General features: G+C 57.6%; 1 protein-coding gene across 12 annotated transcripts in view; it reads left to right on the top strand.

Moving 5' to 3' along the window:
- EPS15L1 (epidermal growth factor receptor pathway substrate 15 like 1) overlaps positions 1-23,971 on the top strand; it is a 96,892-nt gene extending 72,921 nt beyond the window's left edge. For 4 of the 12 annotated variants that reach the window (XM_019416182.2, XM_019416179.2, XM_019416180.2 and 1 more), the window contains 4 exons: positions 3,724-3,856; positions 5,996-6,043; positions 18,266-18,471; positions 23,406-23,971. In XM_019416182.2, coding sequence (XP_019271727.2) covers positions 3,724-3,856; positions 5,996-6,043; positions 18,266-18,471; positions 23,406-23,552 — 534 coding nt within the window. In that variant the 3' untranslated portion in view covers positions 23,553-23,971. Of the gene's footprint in view, positions 1-3,723; positions 3,857-5,995; positions 6,044-18,265; positions 18,472-18,777; positions 19,678-23,405 lie in introns of those variants that run through there. The other 8 variants (XM_019416188.2, XM_019416185.2, XM_019416181.2 and 5 more) reach the window with 7 other exon arrangements.
- The last annotated feature ends 285 nt before the right edge of the window (positions 23,972-24,256 follow it).

The raw sequence follows: 24,256 nt of genomic DNA, 5'->3' as shown, positions 1-24,256 counted from the left end.
GCTCCCGTCACCTCCCGGTGTCCTGCCACTCGTCCAGCTGCACACCGAGCCCTAACCTCGTAGGACTCTGTTTTCCCCTTTGGTTCTCTTTCTGTTTTTCAAGAAAAACATCGTGTGTATAAATAAAATGCTGAAGGAAATGAAAGTAAAGTGGCGAGAAGGCTTTTTTTTTTTTTTTTTTTTTTTTTTTTTTTTTTTTTTGGCTTCTTGGTTTTGTTTTTTTGTGTGTGTTTTTTACATTGCCAGCTTTTCCCCCTCTGAGTGGGGTGGCAAGGCGATGCACACGGAGCCCTTTCTTGACTCCACCCTAAGTCGAGGTGTCCTCCTCTGCGCGGCGGTGCGGAGGGAAGGTGACCGCCAGAGAGCTGGTTCCAGCACATTCCTTCGGGAGAATCTTCGGGCTTGCTGCTGGCAGGGGAGGTCCTCCCACCCCCCGACCCGCAGAGATGTTTTTAGACCCGTGTTAATCCATCCCCTTGCTTTAAGAACAAATTCTGAGCATCTGAGAGTAAGAACAAGACCTGAACATAATTATTTCACTCCCTCCCCCCATGAAAAAAAGCCATCCGTGCAGTCCTTGGCTGGTCGTCAGGCCCTTTCCAGTCGTTTTTCCAGTGGTTTTTAAAGCTATGCATTTCTATTTAGGGCCATTTCTTAAAAGGTGAGAGTAGCTTGCTTTAAACCAACTCTTTAAACCGTGAACCCAAACATGTTCCTCTCAGAGGTGCTTTTTATAGTGGCTTTTCTCTTCGTTTTCTTTTTTTTTTCTTTCTGAGCACGCTTCACGCTGTGCCAGCCCGGAGAGCCCCTGCCGGCTTTACTGAAACCCTTCTAAAAATAGCGACTTTCCCTGAAGCTGCAGCCTGAGGAGGAACGGGTCGGGTCCCAGAGGAGGGTTCTTGGGAAACCTGGAGTTGTGAAAATTGGGATTCGGAAATGTTGCTCGAGGGCTGTGTGGTGTTAGAAGTGCTGTGGCTCACGGACGTGGTGGGAGTGGGCCTTTATGGGTGGAGCCCTGTCCCACTGGAGGGAGCTCACCAGCTCAGTGGGTTTGAGCACAGAGGGGACAGAGGGACATCCTGGCCTGCAAGTGCCCTCCACCAGCTGGGACCATCCTTATGGCTCGTGGTCCAGGCTGCAGCTCGCGGGCTGGATGGACGGGGACCCATGTACCCGACGCACAGCGGGGTCTCCAGCTGCCACTCCAGAGCTGGTGCATTCCCAACAGTTGGGACGAAGACTGGGGTCCACGTGGGGGGCCTTTGGGCTGGTCATGCCACCTCCCTGCTAAGAAATTGGTTTTGATTCCCGCCTGCCTGTCTCAGGTTGTGCAGAAATCGCATGAGCCTGTGTTTGGTGAATGGCGGGGGCAGGAGCAGAACCCACATGCTCTCCCAGCAACTTTGCCCCCCGACCCCTTACCCCCATTCCCAGACTACAGACTCTAAATAGACCTTGACACTTTGCCTCAACTCTCACGCTGTCGCCCTCCAGGGGCAGGGTCTATGGTTAATGGGAAACGGCAGGAATAAAACATCAGTAGCTGATTGGGCATCCGCAGGTTCCTATGGGCATCTAAAAGAATTTGACCATGGCCACACCCTTGGCATGATCATTTTGCCATCTTGGGCCAGTGTTTTTGGGGTGCCTGTTGGAGCTGTTTACACATGACTTCGTTGCATTTTTGCTGCAGCCCTAGAGCGAGGGCCTGTCATTATGGCCATTTCACGGATGAGGAAGCTGAGGCACCGAGCAGTTGGCTGTGGCAGGGCCGGGCCTCCAGCCCAGGCAGGGCCTCCCAGCCTCCTCCTGACCACTGCACTCTGTAGTGCAGACGTTCCAGAAACTTGAGCTGCAGGACTCCCTGCCTTCTGTTCCTAAAAGGACAGGTGTCCACCGAGCCCAGAACGGGGGGGGCAGTGGCCGCGGAGGGAAGAACCTCCTTGCCCTACCACAGTCCTGCCAGCCCCGTCTGCCCCTCTTGCTCTGAGCTTCCTGGGGGGCTGGCATGGTCTTGGCAGGGGACTGAGTCTTCTTCATTTGACCCCCGTCTTCCTCAGGGCTTTTGCTGTCCCACTGACCCTGCGACCTGTTCTGCCTCTTGGCTGCATCCACCTGTGTCTCTCTGGGCCCGAGGACAGAGCTCGGCCTGGTTCAAGGCCCCAGACCTATCACAGGGGGTAGGCCGCCGGCAGTGGAGGGCCCTGGCCCCGGAGGCAGATGACGTGGCTTCCTAACTCCCTGACCTCCCTGACACTGAGGTGCTCTGTGGCTGTAGGCTGCATCGCCTCTCTGTGCCTCAGTTTCCCTGTGTGTAAAGTGGAAGCGGTTGTTGGGAAGACGAGAAGATCAGCAAGGAGCCAACATCTCCCACCCTAGAGGTCTCGGAGGGCTGGTAGAGGGGACCAGGATTGCTCAGCAGGATGTCCCTCTCGTTGTGGGCTGGCCACCTCTTCCCCACTGAGCCTGGTGTCTATGACTGTGCCTGGGGCGGGGGTTGCACGTCATTGTCCCTGTGCTCAGATCCCAGGGGAGGGGGAGCTGTGTGCCATGACTGGATCCCAGAGGAGGGAGGACTCAGGCCCTGTCACCCGAAACCTGCGCTGGCCCATCTGCAGCTCGTCCGTCTGCCGCTGGGGGTTTGTCGTGGCCCGGCACCGTACTGGCACTCTGTGCACGAGCTGCCCACGGAGACGAGTCACGGCCCGCCACAGGGCTGCCCCACCACCTGGGCGGGGGCCCGTGTCTGCACCTGGTGACGTGTGTCCTGTGGAGTCCCACCAGGATATCAGGCAGGCACAGTTGGCAGAAAGGGCTCTGGGGGCCGCGGTGAGGCTCGGTCAGTCTCTGAGAACAAGAGGGGATCGGGGTGGATGAGGTAGAGCTTATCCCAGCTGGAGACCCCGTGTGCAGCGGGGCGCAAGGAGTTCCAGGGACCGGGGAGTTGTCGAGGGGATGGGGGCGGCCGCAGGGATGAGGCGGAAGAATCGGGCAGTGGGGGGGCGCTGCCGAAGTCCCCCTGTACCTTGAAGAGCGCTGTGGAGGCCACCTGTGGGCACTGGGGCTGCAGACTGCTGCGCACCTAGCTGTCCCCTCTACCCCCCTGCCCACCCGTGCATCTGTCTCACCGGGAGGGCGGCTCTGAGTTGCATTTGAGGTGGGGGGTGGGGTGGGGGTGAGAGGAGCCCGGCAGAGGCAGCTGAGCCGGTGCCGGCCGGAGTGGGCGGGGCAGCAGGACCCTCGGGCCACCTGGGGGCGAGGGGGTGCTCCGGTGCCGTTCTGACCCGGTGCTCAGCCCAGAGGCGGCACACGGAAGGGACTGCAGCTACTGCGAGGGCTTGGGCGGGGCCCATCTCTGAAGCATGAGCAGGAGGCCCAGGGGACCCTGGGGTCAGGAAAGACTCAGTGTCCCTGTGTGGGTAGGATGGTGCGTGTGGCAGGCCACACCCCTTTTGTGACATCAGCCCATCAAGGCACAGGGCGGCTGTCGCCTGCTCTCTGTTCGCTGGCTTGCCCCTCACAGGCCAGAGGACCCTGGCTGTTGAGGGTGGAGGAAAGCAGGGGTCTTGGGAGAGACCCGGGTCCCCGTGGGGCCGTGCCGCAGAGCCCCGGAGGGTTGGGGGCCTCGCCGAGGCTCTCAGTACGTGAGCGTTGGCTGAATGGACATCCGTTGCCTCCGTTTTAACGATTATTTTTGCCTCTCTTTCGTGTCCTCTCTTACAGCCCCCAACTTCTGGTCCTTTCACCTCCTCCTTTGGAGGGGCAGGATTCCCAGATGACCCCTTTAAAAGTAAACAGGACACTCCCGCTCTGCCTCCGAAGAAACCTGCTCCTCCGCGGCCTAAACCGCCCAGCGGTCAGTACGCTTTCTTCTCTCGCAGCGCCCGCCCCCCGTCGCAGGCCGGCGGCGGTAGGGGGACCAGGGGCTTCTCTGTTCACCAGACCAGAGTGGAGCAGATGTCGGGGGCCCCACACTTGGCGCAAGAGGGTCTCCCTACCGCTTAGGCCTGGGTCCGTGCACGGTGTGTGCCTGGAGCACGCCTCCCACCCCACCCACCCTCACCCTGTCCTGGGGGCCCCTGGGCTCCAGGCTCAGTGTGGGCCTCCAGGGTGGTCTCCAGAAGGCCCAGGGCTCAGCCCTTGTGGTGGCGTGTGTGGTCAAGATCTGGTGGCCCCTCTGGCTTCCCCCCCACCCGAGCTATTTTCCAAGTTGGCTGAGGCCTCCCCCTCGATCCAGTGCCTCCCTGCTGGTCAAGGACTCGGCGTGGGGTTTGGGGTGGGGGTCCTTTTGGCCGTGCTTGATGCAAGAGGAGGCAGGTGGCTCCGGGCTCCTTTCTGCTTGGCTCCCGCCTGGTGTCGCTCCCGAAAAGCTCTAAGCAGGGGGCTTCCTGTAGACCTGGCCCGTCCTGGCTGTGGCTGGTGCTGCTGATCTCTCTCTCGGTCCTGCCCCTGGGGCCCCACTCTCAGGAGAGGGCCCAGGTGTCCCCCTGAGGAGGCCGAGGACTCAGAGCTTGTGTGGGGACTCTGTCTCATACGATGGCCACAGGCTGACAGGCCAGGTTGCCGGACTCGAAAGGAGAAAGCTGTTGTTTCGAGTGGCAGAGGGATTCACTGCAGTTTCCTAGCCCCTTCCTCCACCCCTGCTTACTGTTTTCTTGCTGCCCTGGCTTCAGGCAGTCTCCGCGACGCTGTCCTGAGTGGGTGGCCATAGGAGACCCACACGCTCCCTCGAAACTTGGTCCTGCCTGAGCTAGCTTCTGCCCTTCAGTCCGCCTGGGGCTCCACTCGGCGGCCCGTGGAACTCTCTAGTTACACCTGGTCATTGGTCCCAGGCCCTCCAGTCATCCCACACAAGGTCCACCCGTCAAAGTCTTCCTCCTAGCAGAGGTGAATGGAGGGGAAGTTGTTTTTAAGAGGCCGCCTGCCCTGTCATATCACCTGAGCGAGCTACGGCTTGCTTTCAGGAGGACGGGAGCCCCGCCTGCAGGGCGGCTCTACGGGGACCCTGACAGTCTCCTGATGGAAAGTCATCAGGCCTCCGTGCCCCACCTGAAAGAAGGGAGCCACAGCATGCGTGCACACGCCTGCATACCCCCCGCCCACGCATGGGTTCACGCTTATGTGCCTCCGTGCGTGCTCACATGCTCACGTGCCGCTCACATGTGCAGACGCGTGTGCACACACGCACACATTCCCGTGCACCCTCGCCTGTATGTGTTCTCACACAGTGCTCCCAGGCACCTGCATGTGCATTGCACACGGCACGTTCTCACGCACACACGGGCTCGTACACGGGACAGTGCAGGAGGTGTCGGGCCTCAAGGAGATGCTCCAGAACTTCACGCTCAGGGTTTCTTGGAAACTCTTATTTCCGCCTCCTCCCCTTACTTGAACCAGTGCCGGATCTGCGTTTAAACTTGCTCTTCACTGTCCCCTTCCCCCTCGTGTCACCCTCTGCAAAGCCTCCGCGCCCCGTTTGGGCTTCTGCTCGTAGCGCACCGCGGACTTAGAAAGCAGAGAAGCCATCCGCATTTGGGAGAGGTTTGGGCCTGTATTCTGGGGAGTCTCAGGCTGCTTTGCTCTTGGCTTTGGGCCACCGCACCCTTGCTCTGCCGTGGCCGGTGAGGTGCTGGTGCCCCAAATATCCTGTTCATGTCCATAGACCCTCAGGGAGCACTTGTGGGTCTGTTCCCTAGCCAGCTTACCTAGCAAGACCTCCAAGGGAGGACGGGCACCATGATGGTCGTTTCTCAGAAGAGGAAAGGGAAGTGAGAGAGGTCACGTGGGCCACCCACTGTCACCCAGCAAAGTGGCAGCAGGGCCAGCCCTGGACCCAGCGACCTGCCCCCCGTGGGCCTCTCCATCCCTGTCGACAGTTGGAATGAGGTTCAGAGTGCTCTGGAGATTGGCGATGCGTGCTCAGTGTTTGATCTGTAACGGCCGCGACGTACCTGCGTTGAGGTCTAAATGTCTCTCGTCTGATTCTCTTACCTAGAAGCAGTGGCTGATCAGAAAAACTCCGTGCTGTACACACTGCTGGGTGGTAGGTACACGCCGTGTGAGCGTTGTCGTTTGAGCGCCTCCAGCGGTGGCTCAGCTGCGATTTCGTACTAACCTCTAACAACACGGAAATTGCCGGCCGTGTAGGTGCACCCCACGCATGACATCTGAACCCAGCAGTCGACACTTTAACGATTGCATCTGGGGCGGGGGGGGGGGGGGGGGGGGGGGGGATGTGCACCCTGACACCACCCCTCCACGTCCACACTGCACAGAGCGAGACCGCGTAAGCCCCGGAGCAGTCGGGGGGTTAGCTGGTTATTAGCAGGACAGGTCAGTGGACGAGTCTGGAGCCAGTCCTGCTCAAAGTGTTTGTTATGAGGACAGAGGGCACGACTCGTGTTTTCTTGGCTGCTTACAACAGGCAGCAGCCAGGGAGATGTCCAAATTTTGTTGTTTTTCTGTTTTTGTTTTTGTTTTTTAAGAAAACGAAGGCCAACCTTTTGAAAGTGAGGGAACAGAATGTGCTTCTCCGCTCTTCTCACTGACCGGGCCTTTTGCCGTGTGGAAAGGCCACCCGGCCGGCATCTGAGGTGGCCACTGCCACCTGGGAACACCACATGGTCACACTCAAGGGCCTTCCCAGCTTGCGGAAGGCCCCACTGTGGCCCCACCTTGGGGGCAAGGTGAAGTGGGTTCCCGGCTGCTGGGGGCCCTGTGGTCCTCGTGAGGGAGCCCTGCTCCATGGAGATCCCAAGTGGACGGTCCAGACTGCCTGGCGAGAACGGTTTTTTCCACAAACCAAAACTCACGGCTTCATGCCTGCACTCACAGAAACCAACCTGAAGGCACGGCTCGTCCGTAGTAGGGTCTAGAACTCTGCCAGGTCTCTGCACCTGGAGGTGGCTCTGATATGTGAGGCCACTAGAACCCAGGATGGTAGGTCAGGCTCAGTCCGTGTTTCTGGACATTGGCGCAAGGGCCCAGGGTCACGATCTGGCTCTGCCATCTCCTTGAGGGGCTCTGGGCGAGCGCCTGCTCCTCACCAAGCCTCGGTTTCCCTGACTGAACATGGGACCGACTCTGGCCGAGCAGGGGCCGTGTGGAGAGAGTGCCCTGCACGGTGATGACCCTCGCTGTGATGTGTGTGATGTGTGTCCCCATCCCCTCCCCAGGGTCCCGGGACCAGGGCACAGGTCCTCTTCCACAGGCTCCTTTCCCAGAGGCAGACAGAAGCTGGGCCTGAGGCAGCCATGTGCACGCCGGGAGTTACCAAGGGACCCTTTCCCCCACGAGATTGCAGTTTGGCAGAAACCTCTGCAGTTGAAAGAGTCAGAGCATGGGTAGCTGAACTTCAAAGAGGGCTCCAGGGTCCTCTGTGGCGAAGCTCAGCTCTTGTCGCTTGTGCGGGACGGGGTGCACGTTTGGGTCTGAGTCACGCATGGTCTTTTGGGCACCGTCGCTCGCATGCCGTATCTTGCAGCATTCCCCTTCTGTGGGAGTTGTTTTTGTTTGTTTTGAAAAGCTCCGCTGAGGTTTGACGTGTAGTAAACTCGCGTATTTAAGTATCAGCCTGTTGCGATCACGGTGGGGGACCGGCCACCTGGGAGCCTCACCGAGGTTCCCCGTGAAAGAGTTCTGATGTCATGTACATGTGACTGGAGCAGCCCACGGCTGGCCATCGGCTTTCACTGCTAAAGATGCAGTTCTGTCTTGACCCGAGCCAGAAAGCGTGCCCTCCGGACCACTGAGAATCACCCTCTGGGACACCTGGAGCTCCAGGGTCCACACTGAGTTCTCTGTGCTCAGAGCTCTTTTCTAGAAAGGTCTGTCAAGGTATTCAGTAAGCAGCAGGTGCCTGTTCTTGGTAGAGAGAATTGGTTTCTTCCAGGCAGATGCAAAACAGACCCCGCTCGCAGCCTCTGAAACCTGTCAGTTAAAGCTGGTGCTCGCACACCTCCCCCAGGTAAACAATGGTGTATTTTCTGCAACGGATCAGAGACCGAGATCAGTCAGAACTCACCGCTGAAGAGTTTCTAGGTAAAAGTTGTTGATTTGCAAAGGGAGAAACAGATTTTTTTTCAAGGGCAGGAAATGGCTGTGTGGGTGTCAGTGATTGGGCCTCCGCACCCCAGCGACAGATAGCGGGATCCTGCCCTCGGCCCCACCCTCCCCACTTCCTGCAAGTGCAGCCCTGCGCCCTGCCCGGCCCCTGCGGCGCCCCCAAGTCACCTTTAACCTCTCCGCAATTTAATTAGCCTTTTATTACTGCTAATGACCTTTTCACCTCCACAGTAAAGCCATGCACATGCCCAGGTTGCCTTTTTTGGTCCCCTCCCACCTGCCCTCAATTCGCCAACCGACACAGGGAAAATGAAATCGCATTTAATCTGAGTCCTGTTTGAGTCAAATGATTAAAAAACAAAACAAAACAAAACAAAAAAGCAGTCCTGTCCCCCTGGAACGGGAGTCCCCTCCCACAGCTGTGTGTGGACGCCACGCAGGGTGACTGCGGCTTCTTGCTTTGGCCGGTTCTGGCTGCCGCCCACCCACAGGCCAGCCCGCTCACTGGGCGGTCACCCTGCCCGTCCCGGGTGAGCCGCCCGCGGGACTCAGTCGTGGAGGAAGCCCCGAGTTCCTCCACGGCACCAGCCCGTGTGCACGCTCGGCTCTCCACCTGCTCTGACAGGCCAGGCTGAGGCTGAAACCGGGGTGGCCGTCCTTCGCCCGTGTGGGTCCCGGACCTCTTGTTTGTTGCTCGAGATCCACTTTTAAAATGGCTTCTCCAGTTGAGCCGTGCGGTTAGCACCTCAACCTTGAACCTAACTACTTTAATTCCGTTCCCACGATGATTTCAAAGAGATAATTCGGTGGGTACAAGCGAAGTTCTAGAATGGGACAAGAGCGGTTCGCCGCCATCTCAAGAAGCCTGGAAAATTCTGGCACTTGCCGGCCAGCCTGGGTCGGGGTGCTGCAGCGGAGCCGCGGGCGCCCAGCCTGGTGGAGCCCTCCTTTCCTGCTCGCCGTCCCTGCCAGCTGGGGGGGGGGGGGGGGGGGCGGGGAGGGGACGAGCATCTGTGTCAGGGCTGGGGGTGACGCCCTGGCAGCACACGCTCGCCAGCAGACCCTGCTCCCCGCAGACAGAGAAACGCCCTTTTCCTCTCAGCCTCGTCCTTGAGAAATGCCTGGAGATGGAGTGTTCTCTGGGGTGCATTTCTGCTCTGCAAAGTCGGCTGAGTTTGAAAATAGAAGCATTTGCCTATCTTAGCACACGCCCACCCTCCTGCACCCCGGAGGAAAGATTGAGTGGGAGTTGAGTGACACAGTTGTCATCTGTAGCTCAGTGGCGTGGGGTCCCGGAGCAGAGGAATCCGAGTTCCTGGGGGGCTGTGGGGCCTCAGGGTGGGGTGTGGGCTTAGGGAGCCTGGACCCCCTGCCCGTCCTGCCACCGACCGTGGGTGTGAATGGATAGGAGCCACTGCCCCGTCCCTGGTCCCCCGCCCCCTTCCCAGCCATCTTGAGGGCTTCATGTGCCTGCTGCCAGGCTTCCCCCAACCCCTTGGTTCCACTTAGAGCGACGTGAAGGAGCCTAGGAAGGTGTGCCCGGTGTGGCCCCTGCTTCTCCACGGTCCCACATCCCCTCATTTCTCGATTCAAAGTACCGAGTCATTCCTTTGCCTTTGCCTTTGTCAGCTGAAAAACAGCATGTGCGTGTGGGGCAGGGGGGAGTCTGGCCATACAGACAGCAAGAGTGGGGGGGTCCCCTGTTCTGCTAAGACTGGACTCACTCCTTCCAAGCTGCCCCCACAGTAGGAGGGAGCTCCTGGGGGCTGTGCACCTCCAGTGCACGCACGCTTTCTAACCGTCTTTCAGACCCGCCTATGACACTTGTGATTTTGTTAAATGTGGGCACGACGCCTTTCTGCCCGTGCCGAGGTAGCGATTTGGCAGCTTTGGAGCTCCTCTGTAGGGACGAACAGAGATCTGGGCCACCTCGGCCCTGTGGCACAGACCCAGGGCTCCCCCCTGTCTGGCTGCTGCGTAGCCACGAGCGTCTCCCCATCCCCTGCCAGGGCGCCCTGAGCCCCTGGGAGAGGTTGGCGCAGGTCGGCGCACGGGGCTGTTCCAGCAGAGTGTGTCGAAGGCGAAATTCAAAGAACAAATGTGATTTTTGCAAAAGCAGAACTATGAGACCTGCAGTCCGTATTGTTTTTGTTGTAAAGACTGATCTGTAATTTGACAGATTGGTGAATTGACTTGTAAGTCGCGAACTCCTCTCCCTGTTTTGGCACAGAACTAAAGTAGCCCCTGTCGGGAGCCTTTTGTTGAAACTTCTTGAAAATCCTCTCTCTCAGTGATACGTGTGTCTTGAGGATCCAAAGAGTGTGGCCACTTTCCTTCCCCCTTTTCTCCTCTCTCTTCTGATGGCGGGTTGACCCCACATCCACGGGGCTCGTCACCCAGCTCAATTCCATGACCTTTGACCACCCCAGACACCGTAGAGGCTGAAAAACATATCAGTTGTGGAGATGCCTGGTGGATAATAGTAAATATTTGTTCAGCTTTTCTCAACAATTCAGTACCAAACCTCATCCTGTTCCCCTCAATGCATTAGGCAGATTTTTCTTAAAATTCAGTAAATATTTTTAGTGGAAAATCTCAACGCTGTGATGGTGGGGACCTCAGATTTTATCTGCCGGGGCTGTGCTACTTGGCACGGCTTTGATCTGCCGGGTTTGCCTTCTCTCACATGTGCATCAGTGAGAGCGAGCACGGCTGGCATCTGCAGGGCTCCTCGCTTGCAAGCCGTTAGTTGGACCCGAGCGCCGCGGTTGGAGAAATGGGTTTCTTCCCTCCCTCGCCTCCCCCAGGTCCCTCCAGATAGGTGGGGGCCGGAGGAAAAGGCTGAAGTGTGTTGGTTGAAAAGCAGTCTCTTTCATTCAAAGGTTCCCGAGGGATTATGAATTTGAAGCCTTGTGCTCTGCACGGGCTGCTTTTTTTCTCTCTTTCTCCCCACTGCCCCCAGTGAAGCTGTTTTGCTGAGGGTGGGGCGGGGGGGAGGGGCGGGAAGGGAGAAGCTAAGAGTGCCCCCTCCCCAGCCACAGAACTCCCTTGTGATGTGACAGTCAGAAGCGTGGCGATTGGGTGGGTGCCCGTGCCGTGGAGGGTGAGGGGCAGTCGCCCGAGGGTCCCCTGTTGTATAGGGTGAGGGGCAGCTGTGTGGACATGTCCCGTGTTGGCATAAATGGCAGTTGTGTGAACGTCCTGTGTTGTGTAGGGTAATAGCTAAGGTGGGGCAGCTGTCCTGACCACAAACCTTTGTTTTTTTCTTTCTTTTCTTTTCTTTTCTTTCTTTCTTTCTTTTTTTTTTTTTTTTTGTTGTTGTTGTGTTTTCTTGTTTTTGTATTTGTCTCTCAGCTCCAGAAACGTAGTTGCATTTTCCAGCTGCGGCCTTGAATCTTACAAATAGAGGCCAGCAAATGTCCAGTTGGGATGAAAAATGCACTCACACTTCGGTGCATTTTTGATATTTTTACCCTTCAGGTTCATCGAGACCCTCAATCACCCAAAACCTCTTCCTCTCCTCCTAAGTAAAGACTTTCAAATAAGGGAATCTACCTCCCATCGAGAGTTTTGAGCGTTCCCGGTTTTCTGTTTGTAGCCCGTCATTTTTCCCATTGGCGGGCCGGGCTCTTGCGGACCCTTCCCGGGCAGCGGTTTCCTGAAAAGCACGTTGGGAAAGGTGTGACAAGGGGGCAGTCCTGATGTCAGAGACTCAGGGGCGCCTGCCCGGGGCCCGGCCGCTTCCCCGATCCCGGGCGCCCAGGGTTCGGGGGGCAAGGGGGGGGCACACACGGCCTTGAAAAGTTAAATAGAATTAAAGAAATTTCTACCAGGGTGGAGCCGGCCACTGGTTGTTTTTTTTTTTTTTTTTTTTTAACAGCACACACTGTGGTAAACCATCAGGCTCGTATTGTTTTTGCCGAAGGCAGTCCTGTGTGCGGTTTCGGTGCACCGCTTGGGTAGCTGTTGAAACTGTTGCGGTTTGAAATAAGCCCTACTTTGCCTTTTCTTCAATCTTGCACTCCTCTGTTAATGAGGACTCCTCTGAAGATTGGAGAGTCACCGTGGGCAACATGCCCGCAGCTCCCAGCCCCCGGGGGGTCGTCGCTTGGTGCGTCCTCGCTCACCACCTTCCCTCTGCCAAGGGGTCAGGCGGCGCCCCGCGCGGCCCTCTAGGAGTGGTGACCCCACGCCTCCCAAACGGCATGTGTCGGGAGTCACCCTGGTTAGTTTCTTTTCCAGCCCTTTCTAAAAAATGATTGCCGTTGCCTCCTCTGCACCGTGTTCTAGTCAGCATCTTTCCTTCCTTGTGGCACCTGGAGTCGTGGAAAAGGCAGAAAACGGGCAGTGAGTTGGCTCAGGGGCACGGAGGCAGCTTAGAATGACTTTGTCACGTTCGAGATAAACTACACCTCAGAAAATCGGAAAAACGATTAAGGCGTTAGCAGAAGTGGTTATGTAAAAGCAGGAACTACACCCAGAATGTTTGAAAAGTGCAGCTGCTAAAAATAAATGGGGGTGCAGAGTAGGAAGTTTGGACCGAGGGCAGTCACGGTGTGCGTTTCTTTGCAGAAAGCCTCTGGTCGCCGGCACGGTGTCAGGCCAAGCCAGAGTCGCCACCGAGTTTGCACGTGTCGGGTCCAATAATTCAGCCTCTGCACCCAAGCACAAAAACAGACAACCGAGAAAAAACCGTTTTGTTTCTTTTTTTTTTTTTTCCCCTCTGAAATCAAGAGCAGTTGATGTGCCCTGGTTTCATATTAACGCAGTCATGATTTCTAAATAACAACGGTTTCAGCAACGGAGCAAGACCAGGCCCCAGCAGTTTTGATGTGAACGACACTTTTCATCTCCCCGATCACCTCTTTGCTTGTCAGAAACCTCAGCTTGAAATCCTAGTGGGCTGGATTCTGAACCACCACCCCCAAAAGCAATTTAAAAACCACAACAAACCCGAACCAGGGTGGGGAGATGTTCCCAATTTAAAAGAAGGAAAGAGCACAGAGTAGGCGCTGCCTTTGAACATTCGGACCGTTGTGCTCCTCGCACTTGGGGCCGGGCTGGGGTCGGCTGACCCCTTTATCCCCACTCCGCTGTCTGCCCTTGGGAGCAGACCCTGCAAGAAATGCTCCAGGAAGTCAAGCAGCTGGCCACTTGGCTGTGCCGTGCCCTGGTATTTCCAACCTGTCCCCAGCAACTCTGTACTTTTTCCTGTATTAGAATCTTCTTCTTTGGTCCATTGTCATTTTAGTTTTTGACTTGAAAAAAATCAGCCCAAGAGGGCACCAGTGAATATTGGTCTCTCTTGCAGAGGACGGAAGCCAGAACTCTTTTCTAGCTCACCAGAGGGGCTCCCCGAAAGGGCCTCAGGTCCCTCAGGACAGTCCTGTGGCTCTTGTATGGCAGCCCCGGGCCCACGAGGACCCCCACCAGGGCCAGGGAGCGGTATTTACTTGTACCAGCAGTTGCCGAGCCCCACCTAGGAGGAACTGACCCTCGTGTGCTGGGGGCTACACCAGGAAGGATCGGTGCCATGGGAGGGGGACAAGGCAGTTGGAGACCCCACAGGGGAGGAGTGAGCCCTGAGGGAGGGGTCTGCCGGGGAAGGGTGAGGCGAGAGAGACTGGCTGGGCAGGATGGACGGTACAGGTGGTTAGGACAGTGGAAGTGGCAATGGGAAAGAGGCTGGGAGTGGCCATGCCATGAGGACCATGCATACTGGGTTAGCATCCCGTCCTCATGCAACCTGAGCCTGTGTCCCAACCCTCAGGATGCTGTCCCCCAGGGCACCCCTGCCTGTGGCCTTAGGGGTCCTTGCATATACTGGGTCAGTGTGTAGATGAGGGCCAGTCTTCCTGGTGTCCAGGAGCCCCCGGAGTGGGCTTCACTCAGGAGCACGTGTGTCTCCCCACGCTCAGGCCTCGGCTGCTGCTGCTGCATGGGCTTTGGAAGGCGAGGTGGAGTCTGCCTCCTGGTACACTCCACAGGGGGATCTTCTGGGGCTGTGCGTCTTCTCTCGGGGGCGGCCCCTGGCTTGTGCTCCACGCTGGGAAAGGAGAGCTTGAGGAGGGGGGATGGGCGGGTGCCTGTGAAGCGGTCCAAGGCGAAGGTGCCCTTGTCCGGAGGCTGCAGGTGCCACCGTGCTGCACACAGGGCTTCTGAGTGGCTGCATCAGAGCAGAGAGCTGCAGCCAAGGGTCCTCGGTTTTCTTGTGGGGGCCCCGGGGGGCTCCAGTCTCCCAGAAGGGCCTGATCGCATGGCAGGAAGAAGTGAGTGCTTACCGCCTGCTTGCTGTCCGAGCTCCGTGCCTGCTCCACATCAGGGGCGGGTGCGCTTTTCCCCGTGAAAGGCCAGAGAGTCAGTGTTCATCCCCCGCAGGCCTCACGTTATCCTAGCAGCCACAGAGGACACAGGATCGAGTCGGCACAGCGTGTTGGCACTGGCATACCTGAAAAGCTTGGTTTACAGAAGCAGGCAGCCCTGTCGTGGGTGGATCCCTCCTCTTGGTCACTGCTCTGGCAGCCACACGGGGTGGGCCCCTCACGACCCCCACGTGAGTGTGTTCGGGCTGCCGTAGCAGGACCACAGGCTGGGCGGCCTAACGGAAATGTACCACCGTCCCACGGCCCTGGGGGCTGGGGGTCCAAGGTCAAGGTGCCGAAAGGCTTGGCTGGTTCCTTCTGAGGCCTCTCTCCTTGGCTGGTAGCTGGTGATCCTCTCCTCGTGTCTTCACGTCACATCATCTTCTCTCTGTGGACGTGTGTGTCCTAATCCCCTTTTCTTATAAAGTCACCCGTATGGGACAGGGGCCCCCCCACAGGACCTCATTTTAGTGTAATCACCTCTTCCAAGACCCCGTCTCCAAATACAGTCACGTTCTTAGGCGCTGGGGGTGGGCACAATATAACGAACTTGTGGGGGCTGCAGTTCGGCCCGTAACAACCCCTTTTCATGGAGCAGGAGACTAAGGCTGAGGACAGGGTCGAGGGGTGGCTGCTGTGCTACCCCCCGTCTCCCAGGGGTAGGTCTGGCCTGCCCCAGGGCTGGGCTGGAAGAGTTGAGCACAGGGCACAGGAGTTCCCCCGAGAGGACAGTAGCAACTGAGTCGGGAGTGCATCCTGGGCAGAGGGACCAGCCAGAAAAAAAACCCGCATTGGGGGGGTTCCCAGGAAAGGAGGTGCCACTCGAGCCCTGGAGGGGTGGCAGGCAATGCGGTTGGGGAGACTTTGGCATGGGTTGCAGGGCCTTCGGGAGTCACCGCGTGATGGGAGAAGCATAGGCCTGGGGTGGGGCTGGGGGTACAGCGGGACCTGTACAGTAGAAAGCTCCATTCAGCAAGGGTGTAAAGCATCAGGCCCTACGATAGCATCAGGACACAGCAGCGGACAGCGGGGCCCTAGCCCCAGGGAGCTTATGTTGTGTTGAGAGAGAGCAAAAATACACACGTGACGTAATGACAGAAGGTAACGGGCCGCAGAACAGTAGATGGGGAGGCATCTCGACCAGAAGTGGGGAGGGGCAGCCTCTGGCTCTGCAAGAGGAAGGGTTTCCCAGGCCTGGGGACAGCAGGCACAAAGGACTCAGCTGGGCGGGGCTGGTGGGTATTCCTAGAGCAGCAGGGAGCCTTCGGGAGATCTCAGCAGGGTGGGGATCAGCTCGATGTTAAAAAGCCGTTTTGCTGGATGAGGATGGCCTATGGGGCAGGAAGCTGGGAGGGGGAGCGACCAGTGAGGTGAGCGGTTCCCAGGGACCCAGGAGAGAGGAGAGCTGCTTGCTCCGGCGGTAGCTGCAAAGAGAAATAGGGCATCTCCGGGTGGTGTGGGCATGCCCATCCTTCCTCCTGCTTGGGGTGCCCCTGGAGTATGTCTGCCCCCCACTGTTCTCAGGTGGACAGCCTGGAGTTTGCAAGCTGCTGGGCCGGGCTCACCTGACAGCTGTCTCCTCTCCCCCTAGTCTGGGGACCAGGGAGGCCTTGACTCACCCGTTGGCTCATCCCTCAGAGCAGGGAGCAGGCCGGCCGTGCACGGCAGCCGTGTTGGGGGGGGGGGGGGCGGTTCTTCGAGGCCAGCAGGACAAGCCAGGGAGCTGTGGCAAGCACCCAGAACACCCTGCTCCCTGCAGCCCTGTGGCGCAGAGGTCCAGGAGGAGGGTTAGGGTTAGGGAGAGCTGATGTCAGGGGGGATGGCACCCGCAGCAGCACTTGGTGCCGGAGGGACAGCTTGAAGATCTGGGCTCTGTTGTGGACGGGGGAGGAGCCCCCAGTGGTAGAGTCGCAGCCAGTATAGAATGTGGGGGGGGGGCACCCCCAGGCCTTCTCTCTGGCAAGTCACTTGCTATGGGAGAGGGAGGTCCTAATTCCTGCTGCACGGACTCTGCACTACCCTTCTGGGGAGTGACCCATCCGGTCCCGTAACCCATGCCAGCGTGGCACACCCCGGGCTTTGGCAAAGGCTCTCTGTGGGGGCTCCTTCTTCTAGCTCATAGGGCCCGCCCACCGTCGGGCCCTGCGTCTGCCTATGAGTTGATTTGAGGCCACTGGGAGAGGTGGGCTGATGCGCCAGCCTGCCCCCTCCCCGCTTCTTGGTCCGCCTGAGTCCTACTGGTACTGCCTGGGGCGGGCGGTGTGACCGAGAAGGGCAGAACCCACTGCCGTGCAGGATGCCAGGGTGGCCTCGGGGGGGGGGGGGGGGCAGACCCCACTGCTCCCAGGGGCACCACGCCTCAGCCGTCTCATATGAGCCCCGCCTCTATTCCCGCTTCACACGTAGGAAACCGGCCGGCTGGGGCTGAGGTGCTTGTCCTTGGTGAGGTCTTGACACTGAAAGAAGCAGAGGCAGGCCGTGGCCGCAGAGCTCTTAGGGACACCTCAGGGCCTTTCGAAATGTAGCCCGAGCAGCAGCATGGAGAGGATAGTTTTGAGAGCTGGGCCTGAAGATGGGCGGGTGGGCGGTCTCTGTAGCTGGCAGGTGATGCGGCAGAGGCTGGCTGGGTGAGGAAGGCGGGTGTCCCAGGCTCAGGTGCTGCATGGGGGCACCTGAGATGCCACTCGGGGCTGGAGGCATTTTCTGGATGTGCAGCTAGATGTCCAAGGTCATATGTGCGATGTGGCCCTTGGCTTTTAGGTTCTCTGTGCACATTAGTTTTGAAATTGCAAGAGTAAACGTAAACAGCTGGATGGACAAATTGGAATTATGTTAAGTGCCCTCTAGTCTGTAGCCTGGGGCTTGGACGCAGACCTGCTTGGACTGAATTAAACACCTCACTCTGGGCGCCCCGACCCCCCTGGCCTGCCATCGGGCAAAGGAGTGGCGTCAGGCAGGGACCCGGCCTACAAAACGGGCAGATCCTGGAGGCTCATCAAGTGTTGCTCGGCAGGCCTGGGGAGGCCCCTGGTTCCTAGTGGAATATTCTAGCACGCTGGCAGGACTTGTTAGGAGAAGCTGCCTGCCCTCAAGCCACAGCCCCTAGCGTGATCTCAGGGCCTCAGTTGTCTCTAACTCTAAGCATGTGTATCCCACACTCATCCCGTAGCGATCTGCCTTGCCAGGACCCAGGCATCCTAGAGCCACCCTCGCAGCAAGAACCCAGAAAGGCCCAAATCCTGCCCGTTGGAGCCACCAGCACCAAAGGGCAGAAGTGGGAGCTGAAAGCAAATCTAAATCTCAGGATAGCAGAGGGGGTTTGTCTGGTGAGCCTCACAACTAATGCTAACTCTGTACCATGTTGTGAAACCAACTCCCCCTTTTAATTGCAAATACCCCCCCCCCTTTTTTTGTTAGAAGTTTTACAGTGTATTTTTCTGCTCAGCCATGACTTTCCGTGTGATAAGTAAATGTGTTGCCACACTAAAATGAGTCACTTTGAAACATGCCTGCGAGTTCGCTTGTTAAAGACAGTAAATTTTAGCTGTGTGGGGCGGGGAAGGGAGGGGGTTGTCTGAAGTGGTTTTCTTGTATTTGCCCGCAAACCCGTTAAGCCTCTGGGATGAGGTGAGCATAAAGCGAGATCCACCCAGGATTCCCCGGGATCTGTCCCACCACTGAGCGGCATTCCAGCCCTTTCCAAAGAGGGAGAGGGTGTCTCCGTGAGCGCGTGCCGGCCTCCTCGGTCAGGACTCTGTTCTGTCCGTGGTCAGTAACTTGTATTTCTTTTTTTTTTCTCCCCTTTTTTTTTTTTTTCTTTTTTCTCCTAAACTTTCCAGGTAAAAGTACACCTGTAAGCCAGCTTGGTTCTGCAGACTTTCCCGAGCCCCCCGATCCATTCCAGCCACTCGGGGCTGACAGCAGTGACCCGTTCCAAAATAAAAAGGGGTTTGGGGACCCGTTTAGTGGAAAAGATCCATTTGCTCCCTCCTCTTCAGCTAAACCTTCTAAAGCCTCTTCCTTGGGCTTTGCAGACTTCACCTCTGTAAGTTGAGCTTCCTCTGCGCCACCCCCCACCCCCAACCCTCCGCTTGCAGCTTCTTTGGGGTTGTTTTTTTGTCTCTTTCCAAAGGCAAACTTGGCTTATGTCCCCCGGTACCTCAGTGCTCTCACTTGTGTTATTTATTCTGTACTACTGCTCTCTGTAAGAAAAACAGTTTCTCAATAAAACAAAAAAAAGAGCTACAGTTTGGATACTCTGTGATAAGGGCATGCTTTCTTCCAGCGGGGTGGCCAAACAGGCCTGTTTCTGTCCTTCCTGGTTAGACTCTGTGTTATTTCTGTTGCCCAGAGGCTGTTGTGTTCAGGGACTCTTGGCAGCTGAGGTGTCGCACGCTTCCGAAGTCTGAAAACAAGACGCCAGAGGTTTCGTTAGGGTGTCGCTGCCCCCAGAAGGGTCTCCGTTGCCAGAGTTGTGATGGGCCCGCCCCAGTGCATTTGGAGCCCGCCCCGTCCTCGTGAGGACGGATGGACCCAGGCAGGACCCACAAAGGAAGAGCCGTTTGATTTCTCCGCGCTTATTTAAGTTACCAGCTACAAGGCACAGAGAAGTCCAGCCCAGAACAACTGCCCTGACGCCCTTTCCCTTTGCCAAAACTAAACCAAAACCAAAACCCTCCCGGAGCCAGTTAGCAAAGCTAAGTGCCTTTTCAGAAGCTAATCCTGGGATTTCTGAAAGCCTGGCTTTGTTTCTCAGAGCAGAGCGCAAGAAAAGATTCCAGGTTGTAAAACGCTGTCCCTCCAGGCTGTTTTCAGTACCTTCCTGGGTACCGAGAATCTTGTTCTCCGAGAGCTTCAGATGTTGTCTTCCCAGAACTGGTTTCAGGGTCTGTCTGTCGCGCACTGTTTGTTTTTGAAAAGGTTTTCTTCATTCGAATTTGCAAAGTACTTTTGTTTCCTGGCTAGGGGTGGAGACGCATGACCTAATAGACCTCCTGGTCCCAGACTCTCTGTCCTAACACAGGCTGTGCCCTGTCGGTGCCCAGTGAGTGCCTGATTCGCTTCAGATCCACCTCGTGCACAGCTAGCCATCCTGTGGCGTTACCGAAATCGCCCGAGATGCCGACACGTTCTCGGCTCTTGGCGACCTATAAATATTTTACGACTGCCCTTAGCTGAATTTTGTTGACAGCCAGTGCACACTGTGGATGTATACAAATGGCAACATTATTAATAAAAGCCCAAAACAAAACCCGCTTTATCTACAGTTTCTTGAATAGTACCACATTTGTATTTTGGTGGGGAAAAAAAAAATGTTAAACGCTGATGAGAAAAATAGAGCTGTTCACGCATGATTCGGGTACTCTGTTTTGGGTAGGGAAGAGGGGTAAGTAGATGTGATTGGCAATTGGGAGAAACGACTGTTCTCTTTCTGAAATGCATGGTTCTGGTTCTGTGACCCCCACCCCCCACCTGATGGCTGGTTTGGGGAAAATATTAAAAAAAAAAAAAAATCTGAGGTTTCAAGCTGTCATTTGGCCCAACATTTTTGGTCATTCCAGAAACATCCCTGGTATTTGATCATTCTCGTTTCCAGGTGGGGGATCAGGTTCCACCCAGTTTGCAGCCCTGCTGTTCTTTGTTTGAAATCGCCTTTCCCGCTTCAGATGCCCCAGTTTTTCCAGAGGAAATGACCCGACAGTGGGATTTGGCCACTCTGCTGGGATGGAGTGTGGGGAGAGGCAGGCAGGACACCTGACTGGTTTGGTTTGTCCCCTTCGGTCCTACTATAGTCCCAAGATGGTCAACCTGTCCCACCTTGGGGCACTCAGGATGTCTTTGCGTTTTCATGGCATCCAGGGATGCAGCCCATTGGCCACTGGTTTCTGGTTCCCTGGACCTTGAAGATCTGGGCCAACTCAAAACAGGGCCAGAGTCAGTTCCTCTGGTTTGTGTATTTCAGCTTCCCCAAGTAAACGCTGACGGGTCTCTTCCTGCCCAGTCACTGGCACCGTGACTCTTTCAGCTCGGATGTTCTAAGAGTGGCACCGAGATGCCCTGTTCCCCGCACAGAAGCCTCTGGGTCCGCACTGGAGCTCAGTTACGCCGATGTCACTGCGCGTGCCGTCCCCCGTTGGCGCCCTGGCTCTGCCACTCTGGAAGCCTCTAATTTATGAGCCCCGAGTTTCCATCAATGGGTTACTTGTCCTTGGAGCTGTTCATGGGAAACGTCTCCAAGATTTCTTTCAAAACAAGACTTTCTGTCTCAGGCAAATGTGTTTATTAGGAAGTAGCATTTATAGGTTAGCAAAATGGCTCTTTTTTCCAGAAGTGCAGAGCAGCTATCAGATCGGTGCGCCGTGCACCCTCAACCGAGTTGGATGCGATTCTCACGGCGGCAGCAGTGAGCCAGCGGGAGGTGGCTGCAGGCGTCCCGCGCATGGCACGGTACAGGCTCTGTCACACGCCTCGGGCCCCGGGGAGGAACGGTCCCGGGTGCCTTGTGTGCGGAGCCGTCTGGACCCCGGATTTCTGCCGAGAGGCTGCTGAAGTAAAACTGCTAAGTGTCCGCCTCGAGATGTCGAGGGAGGGCAGCAACCTGTGCCCCACTGTCTCTGCTCCAGGACGGCGCAGGGGTGAAGCGGGAGTCAGCTGCCGTTGATGGAGTGGCGGCCGCATCCGCAGGTGCTCCAGGTTCTGGCCTTCACGACGTGGGCAGGTCAGAGGACCGGGGTCCACTGGGACCCGGAGAGAATTTTCTGCTGACATGAGGCCCAGAGGGAGCCACAAGGAACCCTCTTCCTCCGGTGTTCTCTCGGAAACGATGGTCCAGCCTGCTTCTCAAGTGCGCACAAACCATATGCTTGGTTCGAGTCTCCATAGAGGATCCTGAAGCTGGCCCCAACCCAGTCCGCTCTGAAGGCATCTGGAATGTTCCTGTCAGCACATCTAATTTGAAAATGGAGACCCCTTGAGCAGGAGGCGTTGTGGTGACACCCTAAGACTCTGGGGCTGGGCGGGAATCATGGTGTGGCCGTGTGGCCTCAGCCGATACTTGACCCCTCCTGGCCTTGCTTCCAGGCTGTGGCTGGATCACCCTGGCCGTTGCCTGTCAGCCCCCACCCACCCCCGCCTCTGAGCTGACAGAGGACAAGGTCCCTGTCAACCATGCTGCCATTTCTGCCAGCATTTGTTGTTTTTTCCTTGTTTTTCTCCTGATGAGGTATGGGAAAATTCTCCAGAGTGCGGGGGTGGGGGCTTTCTGTGACGGGCAGTGGAAACAGGGGTGGGGACCAGATTTCAGGGAGTCCTACCTGGAGACTCATCACCCCCCTGAACGCTTTTCTGGGTAGCTTCTTTGAGAAAGTCAGACTTAGCCTTTCTTCCTGGGGATGGCTCTTTTTCATGCTGACCCCACACTTGTCCCCACCTGACTCCCAAGGCCAGACGGAGGGAGGCTGCCTCTCCTGTCCCACCTCCTTCTCCAGGCCACATGTGGTCCAGACCAGGCTTCCTCCACCGCCCCTCCCCCACTCTGGTGCACAAGCCCTTGGAAGTCTAGCCCCTCCCACCCCATGCTCTGTTCTGGCAACGTCAGGGTTGTCTGGTAACCCCCCACCCCGGCAAAAGCCACACTCACGAAGGTGCCCTGTAGCCCCAACTCCGCAGCTGTGGCTGACCGCCCCTGCCCTGCCTCCACCCAGACCCAGAGAGAAAGTCCAGCGTGCTGCGGGCCAGAGCTCCCTGCTGTCCCCAGGCCTCCGTGTCCCCACCTGTCGGACGAGCTCACCCCCCAGTTGCCACTCAGGCTCAGTACATGTGTGGAGAGGTAGCCGCGAATTTCTTCTGTGCTTCCTTCCCCAGTGCTCCCCCTGGGGTCTGTATGGGCCTCCTCGAAGCCCGTGTCAGGTTGGGATTGTCTGTATGCCTGTTCCCGAGGGCCACCTTTCCAAGGGCCGGCCTGCCTGTTTCTTTGGTGTCGTCCAGCACTTAGTGAAGAGCCGGCAGAGAGGGTGCAGAGAAGAGACATGGGAAGGGCCCCAAGTCTGCATTGGGGCATGTGACGGGGGTCTTGGGGGGAGCCAGCGACCCACGCCACGGGAAGAGCGTGTGAGATCTAGCTTTGCTTTTCTTGCCAGAAAGCTAAGGTGAAACCACCCATCTTGGTATCAGAACGGTTTCCTCTGCTGCTGAAAAAAATGTTTTTTTGAATTGAAACTTTTGGAAAAGGACCTCAAGAACTCCTGGACCGATTGGCTGCTGTAAATGTTCAAGTACAGAGTGGCGCTTAGCAGGCCCAGAGCTCCCCGGACCGTGGCCGGGGTAGAGATGCCGCGTTTCAAGACAGTCGTCTGTGCACATGTGAAGCCCAGAGCCCCGTGCACGTGCCAGAACTCTCCAGTCTCGGCGTCTTCCACCCACTGGTGTCATCGGCCCGTCATCGAGGCCCGGGCCTTGTAGGTTCGCTGTTTGAGCTCCTCAGTTCAGACCTCTGCTCCACCGCCGTTTTCAGAGACGCCTGAGAGGAGGCCACGCGGAGGCTCCTCCTTCACACCCCCGTTGAAGCCTCATAGACCCCGACCCCGGGGAGTTGCAGGAAATCTCTCTGTGTCCCCAAACTGACGCCTCGCGTTGCCTGCCTTGGTTTCCTGCGGGCAGGGCGACTAGTTTCTCTGAGGTCCCGGTGGCAGTTCAGGTCAGACTGTTTCTCAGTGCATGTGACCCTGGGTCAGGACCGGGGGAGCGTGCGTGTCCCCTCCCCGCTCCCGACCGAGACACGGGCTTCTTTGGCTTCTGCCGGTTTTCACGTGCACGCCACGCGGCCCCCGCCCCCCCCCCCCCCCAGCGCACCCCAGCATTGCATTCTCCTGCACCCCGACAGTGCGCGCGGCAGGCGCCCTCCTCGCCCCCCCCCCCCACCCCCAAGTGGCGGCTCGCAGCTTCCGGGCCGAGTAACCCCACCTCCATTTTCCTTTGCAGTTTGGCAATGAGGAGCAGCAACTCGCGTGGGCCAAGCGGGAGAGCGAGAAGGCGGAGCAGGAGAGGCTGGCGCGGCTGCGGCGGCAGGAGCAGGAGGACCTGGAGCTGGCCATCGCGCTCAGCAAGGCTGACATGCCCGCCGCCTAGGCGCCCGGCCCCGGCCACCGGCGCGGGCGGGACGGCCGCGGGGGCGCTGGTGCAAAAGGAGAAAGCTCGAGTCTGTCTGTACGCACGCACGCACGCACGCACAGTGGCCCCCGTTTCACGTGGCGACGCGTGGCCGCCACTGTTCCGCCAAGGACTCGCGGGTCAGAGGGCCTCGGGCTCGGGGGGCTCACCTGTGCCGTGACGTCCCTGTTGAGCGGCGGCACCCGGTTCTCCCTCCGCCCGGAGCACAGGACCGTGACTCCCGGCCTTTCGTCTCCTGCTCGCGCCGGCGCCGGGGCGCCCCCACCCGACGCCTCCCCGACCCCCCCTTCTGAGACAGACATCTGGGCGGTGTCCGCATCCGTTGTATAAAATTCAGTTCGAACGGTTAATATAAAGTATTTTAATACAAAACACAATCTTTCTTTCCCTTTCATTGAAATGTTCTCTTCCTGGCTTTAACGTTCACACGTGGTATCCCAGAGGGAAACCAGCCCCGCGGTGGGCGGAAAACCAGATGGAAGGTTCCTGTGTGAATCCTAAGCGCTTGAGTGGCTTCTAGGGCCACAAAGCCAATTTGGGACGTTTTCAGGGTCGCCCTGGCTCCCCAGGGTCATTGTCACTAGAGGGGGCGGTGCTTTGTCAAGGCCCCGCAATTTGAAAAAAAGAGCCCTGTGCCACATTCGCTGAGGCCTGGTCTCCAT

Source organism: Panthera pardus, unplaced genomic scaffold (assembly GCF_024362965.1).
Source record: "Panthera pardus isolate Hobbes unplaced genomic scaffold, ASM2436296v1 HiC_scaffold_8, whole genome shotgun sequence".
Taxonomy (NCBI): domain Eukaryota; kingdom Metazoa; phylum Chordata; class Mammalia; order Carnivora; family Felidae; genus Panthera; species Panthera pardus.
This window is presented reverse-complemented; position numbering and strand designations above follow the sequence as displayed.